At 44.3% G+C, this 15628-nt stretch overlaps 1 protein-coding gene across 1 annotated transcript; it reads right to left on the bottom strand.

Moving 5' to 3' along the window:
• Positions 1–1311: 1311 nt before the first annotated feature.
• On the bottom strand, positions 1312–4686 carry LOC117452995 (sperm-associated microtubule inner protein 10-like). Its single transcript, XM_034091821.2, has 4 exons — positions 4637–4686; positions 3347–3455; positions 2476–2633; positions 1312–2381 (listed from the first exon to the last, which is right to left on the bottom strand). Exons 1-4 carry the CDS (start codon positions 4669–4671, stop codon positions 2336–2338), a joined length of 348 nt encoding a protein of 115 aa, XP_033947712.1. The 5' UTR covers positions 4672–4686; the 3' UTR covers positions 1312–2335.
• Between the last annotated feature and the right edge of the window lie 10942 nt (positions 4687–15628).

Genomic DNA, 15628 nt, shown 5'->3' with positions numbered 1-15628 from the left:
ATCTCTGTGCCAAGTTTCGGGTAGTTCGAAGAAACTATATTTGACTACCGCACAATAGGGGGCGCTACTGAGACATATTTGCTAAAACGTCCGATTTTTTTCTACAGTCTGGAAAAGGTTGTGGGCTGTGACATGCGTTCCGAATTTAAAGGCCGTAACTCATTTTCTCCTCTACTTATGGCTAGGTACATTTTTTAACCCTTCGATTTCGAGAAAAAACTGAATAGGACACGCCCACATTTTTCATTGGTTGCGACCCTTTAAATCTCAGTTTATACTCACCCTGCCAGTATGTCTATGACAATATATTTTTTTTTAGTCCATCGGTTCTTGAGATATAAATTAGTTGTGGTTTTGGCGCCCCCTATTGTTCGAAATGAACATTGTTTGTTGTGCCTATTCCCCAAGACACACTGAAGCTATCCACCGAAATCTGTGATATTTGGATACATTTTGGATGAATTGTGAGCATTTATGTGTAGGCCACACCCTTTTGCTAATACGTTTTGATTGATGTCGGCCACATTTTTCCACACCTCGTGCTAATTTTGTACGGTAATGTGTCTGCCCCTCCATTGATGCTGTGCACTTAGTTTGGTTTGGAAAATCAAGAAATTGGAATTTAAGTTAATATTTCAATGTTTTTCACATTATGCTAATTAAAAAAAAATCAAAGTAGGCGGAGCTTCGGGATATGAGAGGATAATATGTAGAGCTGCTTCACCCGGATAAGTGTGCAAAATGTCAGGTCCGTCAGACTTACGCTGCGACTTTGTAAATTTTTCGAAACACTGAATTTACACAGGTGGCGCTAGAGAGCAAGTTGAAAAATGTTCTCCCATCGAATCCAGAATGTTAACATTTTCACCGGTCCTGGCGGCGTTGCCAAATGTCGCTACATGAATAGTGTCGTAACCCCCTCAAAAACAGGTCGAAAGTGCAGAACCGGTAACAGAAGAATAATAATACTGACGATTTCAATAGGTCTTTGCACTACGTGCTCAGGCCCTAATAATAACTAGTTTAGCTTGTTCCAGAGGTAGATAAAATAGCTAACTCTTGTGTGTTTCGTTCCGCTTACCGGTCCGGCGGGCGGAGCTGCAGGATTTCTGCTTCACACACACGTTGCATACCGCTATTTTACTGTCTTTTTCGGACACCTTAAAATAATGACAGACCGGTGAAGCCATTTTGGCGAGCTTGTTTTGCCGCACACAGAGAAAAGTGTCATGTATTTTACGTCATGCGATCGGCTCTCGCGATCGGCATGTTTAGAGAGCACCGATCGATCGGTCGAGAGTGAGTATCGGCCGATCTCGATCGGTGACCGATCGATCGGAGCATCCCTAATTTTTAGCCATGGTTGTGTACTTACCTACTTATTTTGTCTTTATTTTCATTCTAGTATAACTAATGTGCTTTTCTTCTATACATTCACATGTTAGCTCATTCTGTATTATTGCATGTCTTTTTTTACCTGCTATGCAACTTTTGCTGTAACATATTTTAGCCTCCTGGAGAAGTTGAGGTTGTGTTCCCTTCTGACTGAGCAACTGCCACCCAAATTAAATGGACAATGACATTGTTAATCAGAAATAAATAGTCTGCGAAAATTATTATTAACTACAGTAGGAATACGTCGCTGGACTTGACATATAAGTGCTAATTCCTGATGCAGGTGGAATATATTAGATATATAGGTCTTAATAGACTTACAAATGGATAAGTGGAATAAAGTTAATATTTAATCATGCTTTTGTCACAACTTTCTCAATATAGTGCCTGTGTACTTCTGAACATGCACATGTGTCTCATTCATCAGGTTATGTCATTCATCTATTTATTTAGATTATGTTTTTATTATTAGATGTACTGTATGTAGATCTATATAAAGTATACATTTTCTAATGGCCATGATACTTTACAAAACTTCTCAGTGTTCCTTTTTGTTCTCCGTAATTTATACTTCAGAATTGTTCACATTTTCATATTTCTTTTCAACGGTCAATATCCAATCTTTATTTCAGACTCAAGGTCCATATCACAAAAAGACAAAACACACATCAATAGATGATACAATACAAAGACCTATACGTAAGACAAGACATTCCGAAAAATACTCAAAAGTATGGTTTAAACCATGCGAAAACAAACTAAATAAATGTTTGTATTTTGTGAGGCATCCTGGTTTTTTTCTTTTTCAAATCTAAACTGGGATTGATTCTTCTTTTGAAAACTGAACTAAGGGACCATTTCAATTTCCTATATCTGTAAAAGCAATAGTAAAAGTTAAGTTGTGCAGATGTGTTTATTCATTCATGTGTGTGATATGCCTTCATGTTTGGTAGAGGCGCCTGGTGGTCACCACAGAGCTGTTGTATCTGCAGAGTAAAAAGATGTCAGAAAATCATAAAACATTTACCTGAAAATGTACAAACAACACCTGTTTTTCGTTTCCTGTCTGAAGTGTTTTACCTGGAGAAGTGGGAGGAGTGATGAGCTGTCTGTCCTGATTGGGTGAGCAGAGCAAAGGAGGAGGAGGGGGATTCCTGACTGTGGCAGAGACGTTCCCGACCACAGAACCATAAAGACTCCTCAAGAGGAACCACAGGGACCTTTGTAAGAGCTGCGTTCTGACACACACACACACACACACACACACACACACACACACACACACACACACACACACACACACACACACACACACACACACACACACACACACACACACACACACACACACACACACACACACACACACACACACACACACACACACACACACACACACACACACACACACACACACACACACACACACACACACACACACACACACACACACACACACACACACACAGTAAATATGACAGTTAAAGGGGCCCTATTATGCTCAATTCCAGGATCATAGTGTCTCTACTGGGACATGTCTCCATGCTTTAATGTTCAAAAAGCTCTTTACTTTCCTCATACTGCCTGTGCTGCAACACCTCTTTTCACCCTCTGTCTGAAACCAGAGCCCAGTCTGCTCTGATTGGTTAGCTGGCCGGCTCTGTTGTGATAGGTCAACAGCTTAGAGATGTCCCGCCCTTTAGCCACGTATCACGTATGGGTTAGAGCTCTAGCAAATAGAAGCGCAAGTGTTTCATAGTGATGTCACTATGTCGCGGAAGTAAACAAAGGAGTCCAATGGAGGTGTTTCAAGAAACTCCCTCTGGAGGGAACACAGGGCCTTTACATGCACAACAAACGATACAACACTACAGGAAAGGGAGAACCCCCCAAAAGTACAAGAGGTCCTCTTTTACAGTGAGGTGTGTTTGATTGCCTCTCTGGTATCTACCTTCATCAAGAGCCTTTGGTTCTTCATGTCCTGTTTCCATGGCATCACATACAGTTTGGGGATCATGGGATGTCGGGCAGAGAACGTAGGGATGTGGGAACAGGATCGCCTCAGAGTGACCGTGAGAAAAAAGTTTACTTAGCTGTGTTTAACAAATATTTACACTTTATTAAACTGAAGTTGTATTAATTAAATGCAGTACATCAAAGATGCAGTTTGTCACCATGGAGCAAGCGAAATGCAGACTAATACATTTAAAAATATATATATTTAATGTGGAACTATGATAGGTATAAGTACTTGAAATGAATTATACAAAGGAAATAATGTATGAATACAAAATGGTTATATTATCAATCCATCAAAAATCAAATGAATGAGGTGTAAAGAGTAATTCAATAATACAATCATTTGAGCTTTTATTTAACTTATTTTACAAGATGAATATTGTATAAGGACATATTGTAATGTTTTATCAGATGTGAGTGAATATTGTATTTTTGTATCTTATTATTACATTGTATTTAATGTGATTTCTCTTGACTAATTTATGTAGTACCATTTTGAGGTACTTTGATTTCACTTGGGTACTTCATTTCAGGCTTCTCTTGATTTCTACTCCCCTATATCTCAGAAAGAAATATTTGCATTTTTTCAACCACAGTAGTTACTTTTCAGATTAAGATTCATATTTCAGAAGATAATCAACAAATCCTTTTACGATATATTGTTGAAGGTGAGCTACTCAGCAGTATATAAAGTAATTTAAATGAGCATCACATTTACCAGCTTTATCATTAAGGTAATTTATGCATCAATGATAACAAAAAAAGTCGGTAACACTTTGTATTATTTAGATCATATTTGTGTTAAGTAAGTGTTATTATGGTAGAATTACTATTCTTGTGGTACTACTGCCTTATTAGGCCCATATTGAGCAGAGGATATTAAGACCAATACTCATGTACGACAACTTCCTTACTTGCAACAAATAAGCACTAATTAGAGGGTTATTGAGGAAAACTCTCAACTAATGGCTTATTACTTGTAGAATATGGTCATGTAGAATAAGGCATTAATAAGTGTTTTATAATGACTAACAAAGAGCCAATATACTGCTAATATGCATGTTAATTACCAACTAGTTGATGGTTAATTTGTATACCTTAATATAAAGTGTTACCCAAAAGTCTCAATGCTTCTTCCACTACTGATACAAAAAAACAGCGGAACACTAAAAAAGAACATAATAAATTGTTGCATTTCACTGCTGCGCGACAGTTTACTCACTCATGTTGGTGAGGGCTCCCTGCAGCACCGGCCATGTTTGTTGACAGTCGGGGTTGCCTTAGAAACCTCCCAGTGCATGGTGGGTAGAGGGTAGTATTTCAGGAAGGGACATGGTTATACAATTGTGAATTGTTGGTAAAGACTGACTGATTGATATATCTTTGGCAGTATATATATATATTTTTTTGAATGTGTGTTAACTTAACCCTAACCCATTGTTATGTCGTTTTTACAAAAAAAGCTGCAAAATATCACTTCAATATGACTACAAAATGTCTTCCATAAGGTAAATGAAATCCTTTACCTTCGGAAAGTTTTGTCATGGGTATGTTGACTTCAGGTTTTCTTTTTTTCACACCACCTAAACATTGCTACTTTATCCACATCTAATTGTATCACGTGGCTTTGCTGAATACTCTATTCTGATTGGTACATTTGGGCATTTCCAGAGGTTGCTAATTTTTGCTAACACGCTGTTGTTCAGTAAAACAAATTGTTGCCAAGAGGATCAAGGTATGATGTGCAGTCATATCAATATGCAGAAAGAAGTCTGGTAAATTGACTGCAGCTGTGGACAACACACATTAGTAGTCTCCATGAGGAAACACTTTTTTAAATACTTTTTGAATATTATGTTGAATATTTGTGGAGAGCGCGACACTTTGGATTCATGATGGCTAAACTGTCCAGAGTAAAGAAGCTCAAGAGAAGGAAAGAGGTTGAAAGAGAGTGCGGCACAGAGAAATCAAAATAATAATTCAGACAGGAAGTAAACACTAAAGGGAACAGCAGAAGAAGACAGACAGGAAGTACACTAGCTGTGTCCCAAATCAGCGGCCGCATCCTCCTGAGGATGCATTCGTAGACCGCATACGTCACTTCCGCCGAACGTAGGCTGTCCCAATTAAAAAAAAAGACAAGACTCCTCCGAATGCGGCCCATAAATGCGGCCTACTTTTCCCAGATTTGGAGGATATGTAGCGGCCAAAATCCTATAGAACTAAAACAGCCGCTGAGGCACTAGTTAGTGGATCTTACGCAGGGCAATGATCATCCAAGTCCAGACAAGAACCTCCATTTGTGCATTTTATTCCAATAATAAAGTACAATGAACAGGTTTCCTATACCTCTTTTCCTTAAGCCGTTCCTATGGCTTTCCTTTGTGTGGCTTGAAACACCCTGGTAAAAAAACCGTTTGCCTACTAGTGCTCTGGCTCCCAAAACCCACCTGTCTCCAATATATACAATTACACCAGGTGCTCTAATCACCCAGTGCCCAAACTTGCCTTCAAAATAAAAGCATAGAAACTACTTTAACTTATGACACTAACTAAGAATACATTTACAATAAACACTATAAACAGCAAGAAAATAAATGTTAAACTATTAAATAATATAAAGAGATATATTGTTGTACTGCCATGAGTGTTTTACTCTGCCTTTAGGATTGCAAATACCCAGGGTCAGGAGAGGGAGTCGGTGGGAAACCCACTGCTGCAACTTGGCCATGGTTTGTCCAAATGGATGAGATATTAGGACAGAGGCCCTCCATCTGCCCGCCTGTCCTAATATCCTCTATTCCAGAGGACACGCCACAGCCATGTCCAGCAGTGGAGGAGGAGGAGGACGAGGATCAGGTTGAGGCAGGACCATCACGGCCTAAAAGATGGGCTAATGGACCTCATCAGAGAGGACATGAAGCAGCAGAGGGAGGTAGAGGAGAGCCAGGAGTGCAGGGAGAACCTTAATAGGCTTTTTTCTCTCCTAGAAAAATTTGCAGATAAATACATAAGTAATGAGCAATGAAATGAAATGAAACTTATGATTTATTTTATGGAACAACATACAAATAAAACAACATACAAATAAAACAACATTTAAACTATATACACATTCAGGCTGAGCAGGGAGTCCTGGATGGGCTGCCACAATTAGGACCCTGGTGTCCTCTGATGGTGGGTGGGGCTTAATTTGGGGTGGTCTCCAGAGTGTTGGGGATGCTTCTCTCCACTGTACATCGGATTGTCATTAGGGTTCGCAGGGCGGACGCAATCGACGGCTGCCATGTCACTAAGATGTTTTCAGCAGCAGATAAGAACAAAAGATGTATATAAATATTGCACAAGGTTATTTGATCACTGCTCTTCAATTGTTTTACATACTTTTTACACATAATCGTGGTCACCAATGTCCTCTTCTGGGGCCATGATGTCGCCGGCCCCAATGCAGATGTTGTGGAGGACGGCACATGCTGTTATGACCTGACATTTTAAAATTGGCATAAATATATATGTTTACCTCCTCAAAAAAATAACTCATGTCAGATCTACTCTTCAGTATTATTAAAATGTCTTAATGAGTGATTACTTACTTGAGGAACAAAGGTGTGGTGCACCTCCAGCGCTTGCAGGAAGATGCTCCTGAATCGTGTGTTCATCATCCCGAAGGCACGCTCGATGATGGAGCGTGCCCGGGAGTGATGGCTGTTGAAGCGCTGGGGTCCCACACCTTGCAGCGGCCGTTTGTAGGGAGTGGATGTTGGAGGCAGGGGTACCCCCCGTCTGCGAGGATATAGTGCCCTATAGAGTGGGCTGTGGCGGAGCACTCTAGAATCGTGGACTGACCCAGGCCAGCCCACGTACGTGTCGATGAAGCGGTCCTGATGGTCACAAACAGCCTGCAGCAAAATTGAGCTGAACAGTTTCCTGTTTTTAAAGCAGTCACCATCAGGGCCGCTTGGTGGCACGATGCGGACATGGCAGCCGTCGATTGCTCCAGCAGATTTTCTGAAGGCTCTGTGTCTGGCCAGCCCTGTGAACCCACGCGAAACAGCCTCCAGGTCTTCTGCTGTCCTGGGGAGGTGGATGACCTGGTGGTGAATGGCCACCATCTCCAGTCACTCTGTGGACAATCCGATTTACAGTGGATCTAGGCATCCCAAAAACTCTGGAGACCACCCTGCATGATGCCCCACTTGCCAGCCAGAACAGGAATACCAGGGTCTCGATTGTGGCCCCCCAGCCGTGTCTCCTGTCCTGACCCAGGAGGTCCAGCAGCACTTTCAGGGACTCCCTGCTCAGCCTGAAATCAGGGTGTGTATCCTGGTCATTGAAAAAGGGACTCTTAAGTTGATCCTGCAGTACAGGGGCCTTGGCTAGTAGAGGGAAAGGTTGAGTAAAAAAGGGTTAAATAAGTGAAGAGCATATTTTTTTTCTGTGTTTGTGTATAAATATATCTCTATCAAATCAAGTTTTATTTATATAGCACATTTAAAAGCGATTTTTGGTCGAGCCAAAGTGCTGTACATGTAATAAAAAGTAAAAACACATTACTACAATCACAATAATTAAAAACAGAAATATAAAAAACAATAACAGGGAATAGTCAGGTGTCATACTCCGCTCTGACTAGAAGGCCAGAGTGAAAAAGTGTGTTTTTAGTGAAGATTTAAAAACCCCTAGTGTCTGGGCCGACCTCACATGGAGGGGCAGACTATTCCAGAGCCTGGGGCCAGCTGATGCGAAGGCTCGGTGCCCTCAGGTTTTGAGCCTGGTCTTGGGCTCTATCAGCAACAGCTGGTCACTCTGCCTGGGGTGTAGCGATGGAGGAGTTCGGCTATATAGGCCGGAGCCAGCCCATTTAGGGCTTTAAAAACAAATAAAAGGATTTTAAAATCAATTCGGAACCGAATTGGGGTGATGTGGTCACGCTTTTTGTGGCCAGTCAGAAGACTCTATCTCTATTGACATGTTTATATATATATATATATATATATGTGTGTATGTGTGTGTATATACATATATATAGGCCTATATACACTCAAGCTATACTCAACCTGAAATTACATTTGTATCAGTATTATATGCTAATAACATTACTGTTAGCTACAAATACAGTACATACATATATTCTGTGTTTGTGTATGAATATATCTCTATAGACATGTTACTGTTAGCCAGGGGCGTCGCCTGGACCTGGAAACATTCGGGGGTTAGCCCACAGTGGAATTTTCTACTGCAACACTCCACACGCACATACACAGTACACCAGCGACTGTTACTACGAAGGCTCGATAATCAGCTTAGGGCATATAGGTGTAAGCAAGGGTAAAGTGCTATTTTTTACGAGTGGAGGGCGGACCTCACCTCCTCTAGGGGGGTCCGGGGGAATGCTTTTTAAATATTGAAGTTAAAAGCATCAATCTGGTGCACTTTGAGAGCAAAATTGAGAGATCTATGGATACATCTCTCAACACCCATATGAAACAGAACTGTAAACAGTTTATTTTTCTTATATTTTACAAATCACTCCCCTTTTAAAACTCTATTCTTGTTTTACTGTCATATAGGATTTCATACCTGTTTTTCCTTTATTCTCTTAATTTTTTCACAACTATAATAACTCATCTAGAAACTCTGCACCGTGCTCTGATGCTGCTGCTTTGCTTCATCAACGTGGACAACAGAGAAACATATTCTTCATGACCAAAGTTGGAATTGAAATAAAAAAGGAAAGTGAAACTTACGCTCGTCACCCTCTCCCTCCGGTCCACATTAATACAAATGATCCCAATACCTATGATTGTATGAAAATATCTTAAAATCAATACAAATGTATTTATTATAAACGTTAGTCCTTAACATCTATCACTGTGTACATCACCATTCAAACATCTTTTAAAAGTTGAACAAACCCCACACAGCTCAGTGTGAAATGTTGACTTTATTTTATAATTTCAGTAAAAAACTAACGTTCATATTTTTCTTTTTGATTATAATACTGATGAACATTCAGAACAAATGTCACAGTTTGCTTTCTCACTCACCTATTTTCTGCATTAACTTTCCTTAGTCACCTGGTAGTCACACCCTGTCTCTCTCTCACTCTGTTGCACCCATCAGCTCCATTAGTATTTATGCCCACTTCACTTTCACCTCAGTGCCAGATCGTACTTTGCAGCATGCCAGTCTTTCCCGCATTACCCTTCAGATTGCTCTCCCGGTTTCGACCCTGCCTGTCCCTGACCAGCCTGCCTCGCCTGCTCCCTGACCCGTGCTGTACCTGCGACTCCCGTCCTGCTTTCTCCTGGAACCCTCGCCTGTCCCCGACCAGCCCTTTGCCTACTATCTGCCGTTTTGTCTCCTACCAGCCTATTGCCATCAATAAAGCTGATTACCGACTATCCCTGGTTTCCCGTGTTCTGCACTTTGGTCCTCAGCTCGATTGTGACAGAACGATCTGGCCAGAAATGGACCAAGCAAACACCGGGTCTCCTAGAGACCGCTTTGAAAGGGTTGAGGATGCCATCCAAAGACAGGAGGTCACGATAGCTACCTTAGCTACCGAGACCCACCAGACAACCTCAACCCAGGGACAAATGCTGGATTACCTTACCTCCCAGATGCAACAGATGGGCGCCACGGTACAACAGCTAACTGCTACCATGGTTGCTACCGCCCCTCCGCCCGCAGCTCCGATGCCCGCTCCAGCCCCGGGCCCGACGGGATACGCTCCGGAGCCTCGTGTGGGAACGCCGGAACGCTACGCTGGTGAGCCGGAGGGATGCAGTCCTTTTCTCACAAACTGTTCCATATTGTTTTCACTGCAGCCCCACACCTTCGCCTCCGAGGCGGCTCGTGTAGCTTTCACCGTTAATCATCTGACGGGAAGAGCCCGGTTATGGGGAACTGCAGAGTGGGAGCAGCAGACGTCAGCCTGCGCCTCTTTTGCTGCATTTTCCGCGGAGATGCGGAAGGTGTTCGGTTCCGTTCGTCTGGGTCCCGACGCTGCCGGGGGTCTGCTGAGTTTGAGCCAGGGTTCCGGGCACGGTGGTGGATTACGCTCTTGACTTCCGCACCTCAACTATCTGTGGATATGAACCTGGTTCCGGATGTTACTGGGGTTCCGGCAGAATATTTGGACTTTAAGGAGGTTTTTAGCAAGGCTAAGGCGACATCTCTCCCACCTCATCGGCCCTATGACTGCGCCATTGAGCTACATCCAGGAGCAGTTCCACCCAAGGCCCGGTTGTACTCGCTTTCGGCACCAGAGAGGAAGTCCATGGAGACTTACATCAATGACTCTCTGGCTGCAGGAATTATTCGTCCTTCCACATCACCCGCAGGAGCAGGTTTTTTTTTTGTGGCGAAGAAGGACAAGACCCTGAGACCCTGCATTGACTATCAGGGCCTGAACGACGTCACGGTGAAGAATCGTTATCCCTTGCCACTCATCTCGTCAGCATTCGAGTTACTACAGGGGGCTACAATCTTCACTAAGCTGGATCTACGAAACGCGTATCACCTGGTACGAATCCGTGAGGGGGACGAATGGAAGACCGCCTTCAACACCTCTTCAGGACATTACGAGTACCTGGTGATGCCATTTGGACTTACCAATGCCCCTGCAGTTTTCCAAGCATTGGTGAACGACGTACTCCGGGACATGTTGGATCGTTATGTTTTTGTTTATCTGGATGACATTTTGATCTTTTCAAGGAACCTCAAGGAACACGTCCATCATGTCCAGACGGTCCTCCAGAGACTTCTGGAGAACTCGCTGTTCGTCAAGACGGAGAAGTGCGAGTTTCACACTTCCTCGGTCGCCTTTCTCGGCTACATCGTGGGTCAAGGAAGTGTGGAGATGGATCCTTCTAAGGTTTCTGCGGTTACTTCGTGGCGGGTCCCTGATTCCCGGAAGGAGCTGCAGCGTTTCCTGGGATTCGCCAACTTTTACAGACGGTTCATCCGTGGCTACAGCACCGTGGCCGCCCCGCTCACCGCCCTGACCTCGTCCAAGGTGACGTTCCGATGGTCCCCTGCAGCCGAGGAGGCTTTTCAGGACCTCAAGGGCCGGTTTACATCGGCTCCTATCCTGCAGGTACCAGATCCTGCTGGTCAGTTGGTGGTGGAGGTGGATGCTTCTGACGTTGGGGTGGGGGCCATCCTGTCGCAACGTTCTGGGGAGAACCAGAGGCTCCATCCCTGTGCTTTCTTTTCGAGGAGATTGAGTCCGGCGGAGAGGAACTATGACGTGGGGAATCGGGAGCTTCTAGCAGTCAAGTTGGCGTTGGAGGAGTGGCGACACTGGCTTGAGGGGACAGAACAACCATTTCAAGTTTGGACCGACCATAAGAACCTGGAATACATCAGGTCGGCCCAAAGACTGAATCCCCGACAAGCCAGGTGGTCGTTATTTTTTACCCGGTTTAATTTTTTCCTCTCCTACCGCCCGGGCTCCCGCAACGTTAAGGCCGACGCTTTGTCCCGGCAGTTCGAGAGGGGGGGAGACAACTGGGGTATTCCGGACACTATTCTCCCTGCTCCTCGGGTGATCGGCGTCCTCACTTGGGAGATTGAGGAGAGGGTTAAGACCGCTTTGGTGGACCAACCCGGTCCGAGTTCTTGTCCTCTCAACCGTTTGTTTGTGCCTCAGGTTTTGAGGGCTGAGGTGCTTCAGTGGGCTCACAGATCCAGACTTTCCTGCCACCCTGGAATTCAACGTACCAAGGGGAGGGTTCTAGAACGGTTCTGGTGGGCCACGCTGGAGGCTGACACTCGGGAGTTTGTAAACGCCTGTCCTGTGTGCAATCGGCACAAACCATCTCATCAAGCGCCAGCGGGACTCCTTCATCCATTACCGGTCCCACGTCGCCCTTGGTCACATATTTCATTGGACTTTGTGACTGGTCTACCACCGTCCCACGGACATACTGCCATCTTGACGGTGGTAGATCGGTTTAGTAAGATGGCTCATTTCGTACCCCTGCCTAAGATCCCGTCAGCTAAGGAGACGGCAGAACTGATTCTTATCCACGTTTTTCGCATTCACGGACTGGCGACTGATGTGGTTTCTGACCGGGGGCCCCAGTTCACCTCTGTGTTTTGGAGGGAGTTTTGTGAACTGATCGGGGCGATGGTCAGTCTCACCTCCGGGTTCCACCCACAGGCCAATGGCCAGACCGAACGGAAGAATCAGGAGATGGAGACCACTCTCCGCTGCATGGCTTCCGATCATCCCACAACCTGGTCAAAACAACTCCTGTGGGTGGAGTATGCCCACAACACCCTCATCAGTTCCGCTACTGGTCTTTCCCCTTTTCAGTGTGCATATGGTTTTCAACCCCCATTGTTCTCTGCATTGGAGAAGGAGGTTACCTGCCCGTCTGTCCAGGCTTTCATCAGACGTTGTCGGAGGACTTGGAGGCAGGCTCGAACAACTCTGCTTCAGTCTGCTAACCGGTACGCCACATCAGCGAACCGCCGACGCACCAAGGCACCTGTGTACCAGGTAGGCCAGAGTGTGTGGCTTTCCACTCAGAACATTCCCCTTCGGGTGGAGTCTAAAAAGTTAGCACCCAGGTTTATTGGACCCTTCGAGATTGTCAATGTCATTAACCCCGCAGCAGTTCGACTGAGTTTGCCCCGGAACATGAAGATCCATCCCACCTTCCACGTTTCCAGGATTAAACCGGTCCGGGAGAGTCCTATGATTCCCGCCGCCCCTCCACCACCACCCCCTAGGATGATCGATGGGGGCCCTACCTACACCCTTCGTCGTCTACTCCGTTCCCGTCGCAGAGGAAGAGGGGTTCAATATTTGGTGGACTGGGAGGGCTATGGTCCTGAGGAAAGGCAGTGGATTCCTGCTCGTCATATCCTCAACCCTCAACTCATCCGAGACTTCCACCTGCGTTACCCGGAGCAGCCTTCTAGGACCCACGCTCAACCAGGCGTTAAGCCAGGGGGCATTCGTCCGCTACAGACCAGAGGCTTCGTCGAGGGGGAGGGGGAAGCGTCATCAGTCGAGGAGGACGAGGATTTCCAGGAGGGAGAAACCGAGAGAGCATTCTCAGATGAGTATTAGCCTTTCCCCATACCTCCACCTTCCACCCTTTGTCTGTAGGGTTTTTGTCTATTCTTCTTAGATATATATATATATATATATATAGTTTTTCTTTTTTTTTTTCTCTTTTCTCCTAGAAATTTTCTTAGACGTCAGGAGCCGTCCATTAAGGGGGGGGTTCTGTCACAGTTTGCTTTCTCACTCACCTATTTTCTGCATTAACTTTCCTTAGTCACCTGGTAGTCACACCCTGTCTCTCTCTCACTCTGTTGCACCCATCAGCTCCATTAGTATTTAGGCCCACTTCACTTTCACCTCAGTGCCAAATCGTACTTTGCAGCATGCCAGTCTTTCCCGCATTACCCTTCAGATTGCTCTCCCGGTTTCGACCCTGCCTGTCCCTGACCAGCCTGCCTCGCCTGCTCCCTGACCCGTGCTGTACCTGCGACTCCCGTCCTGCTTTCTCCTGGAACCCTCGCCTGTCCTCGACCAGCCCTTTGCCTACTATCTGCCGTTTTGTCTCCTACCAGCCTATTGCCATCAATAAAGCTGATTACCGACTATCCCTGGTTTCCCGTGTTCTGCACTTTGGTCCTCAGCTCGATTGTGACAACAAAGCACTTTGGCAACTTACCACATACGTTTTAAAATGCTTAATAAGCAACGTAACTTTCATGATATAATTTCTCGGTCATAATCGGTTGTTTCCGTGAACGTCCGACTGTTGTGTGACGGCAAATGCTGCGGCTGCAAGGCATTGTGGGGCAGCATTTTCTCCTCTCCTTTCGTCAAGGGAGGTCCAGTGGTTCCTAAGCTAAAGGAGGTTATAAAGGAAGTTTGAAACCTCCTTTCCTATCATCTAGACTAGAGAATTCGAACGGCACTTATCATGGCTGCCACTGAGGGACTTCCAGGTCATTTCACTCGGTTAGGAAGGTTCCTAAGCTAAATGGACTATTCGACTGCAGCCACAGAGCCGAGCTTGAATGGCACAAGCACACGTTTATTTCCATGCAACTCTCTGATTGGTCTGGTGTCTCGCCTCTGTTGCATTCACTGAACACGGGAAATAACATTCCTGCCGTCCTCTCTAGTATCATGATGAGGTTCAGGTAAAGCACAGTTCATGTATTATATTATTGAGGGAGAATTGTCCGGGGCTACAGAAAAAACATTCAGGGCTGCTGTTAGCTAAAAATAAATAGTATTTATTTTAAGATCTTTTCATACAATCATACATATTGGGATCATGTGGATTAATACGTGTGAGGATGACAAGCATAAGTTTCACTTTACTTTTTTTGTTCAATTCCAACCTTGGTCATGAAGAATATATGTTATATTGTTGTCCACGTTCATAAAGCAAAAGTCTCTTGATGCGTTTACAGTAGCCCTCCGTTCTTATTAAACATCCATGTAGTCCGCTCACTCTGCTGTATAGAAAACTGGAGTTTCCCCAGAGCAGCCAATCCAGTCTCACAAAAAAAACGTGTAATAACTACGTTGGTCCGCAACGTAGGACGTAGTATTTCTACAAAAACGCCTCTGAAATTGTAGGATCCCTACGTTTTTTTTCTTCAGTGGCAGTGTTTAAAGACTGGTTAATGGACTAGCACTTGGACGGTTACAGAAAACCTCGATCAAGGTACAATTGTTTCTTGGCGGAAGCAGTACGATAATTTTTAAATCAATATTGTGTCTCAAGACGTTGGTTTATTTAGTAGGCAGCCGTGTAATAAGCAGGATAATGTACAGCGAGGAGGTCATTAATGAGAAAAGAACACCGACATGGTGATCAGGATCAATACATTATTCCTTACATGGGAGCTTTGAAAAAAATGGAAACCTAGAATGTATTGCTACGTTCATGTTGTTACGACACAATGGGAAAGCTGACAACATTGGGTTGGTTTACAGGATTTCAAACACCAATATTGGAGATTTCAGAAAAACTTTTCAAACTTCTGTTTCCCTGTTGTAATCCTGTGAAATGTTGGTGTTAACATTAGTTTCTCTAAAGGTTTATCCAGAAATGATTGAGAATACAAGCAGGCTGTGGTTAAGTAACTCCTGCATGACCTGCTTTAAATCAAAGGAAGAAACTGTTAAACTAGTATATGAAACCCCGGTTGACAACATACATTTAAA

Source organism: Pseudochaenichthys georgianus, chromosome 9, assembly GCF_902827115.2.
Source record: "Pseudochaenichthys georgianus chromosome 9, fPseGeo1.2, whole genome shotgun sequence".
Taxonomy (NCBI): domain Eukaryota; kingdom Metazoa; phylum Chordata; class Actinopteri; order Perciformes; family Channichthyidae; genus Pseudochaenichthys; species Pseudochaenichthys georgianus.
The sequence above is the reverse complement of the archived record's forward strand: the minus strand, read 5'-3'. Positions and strand labels throughout refer to the sequence as shown.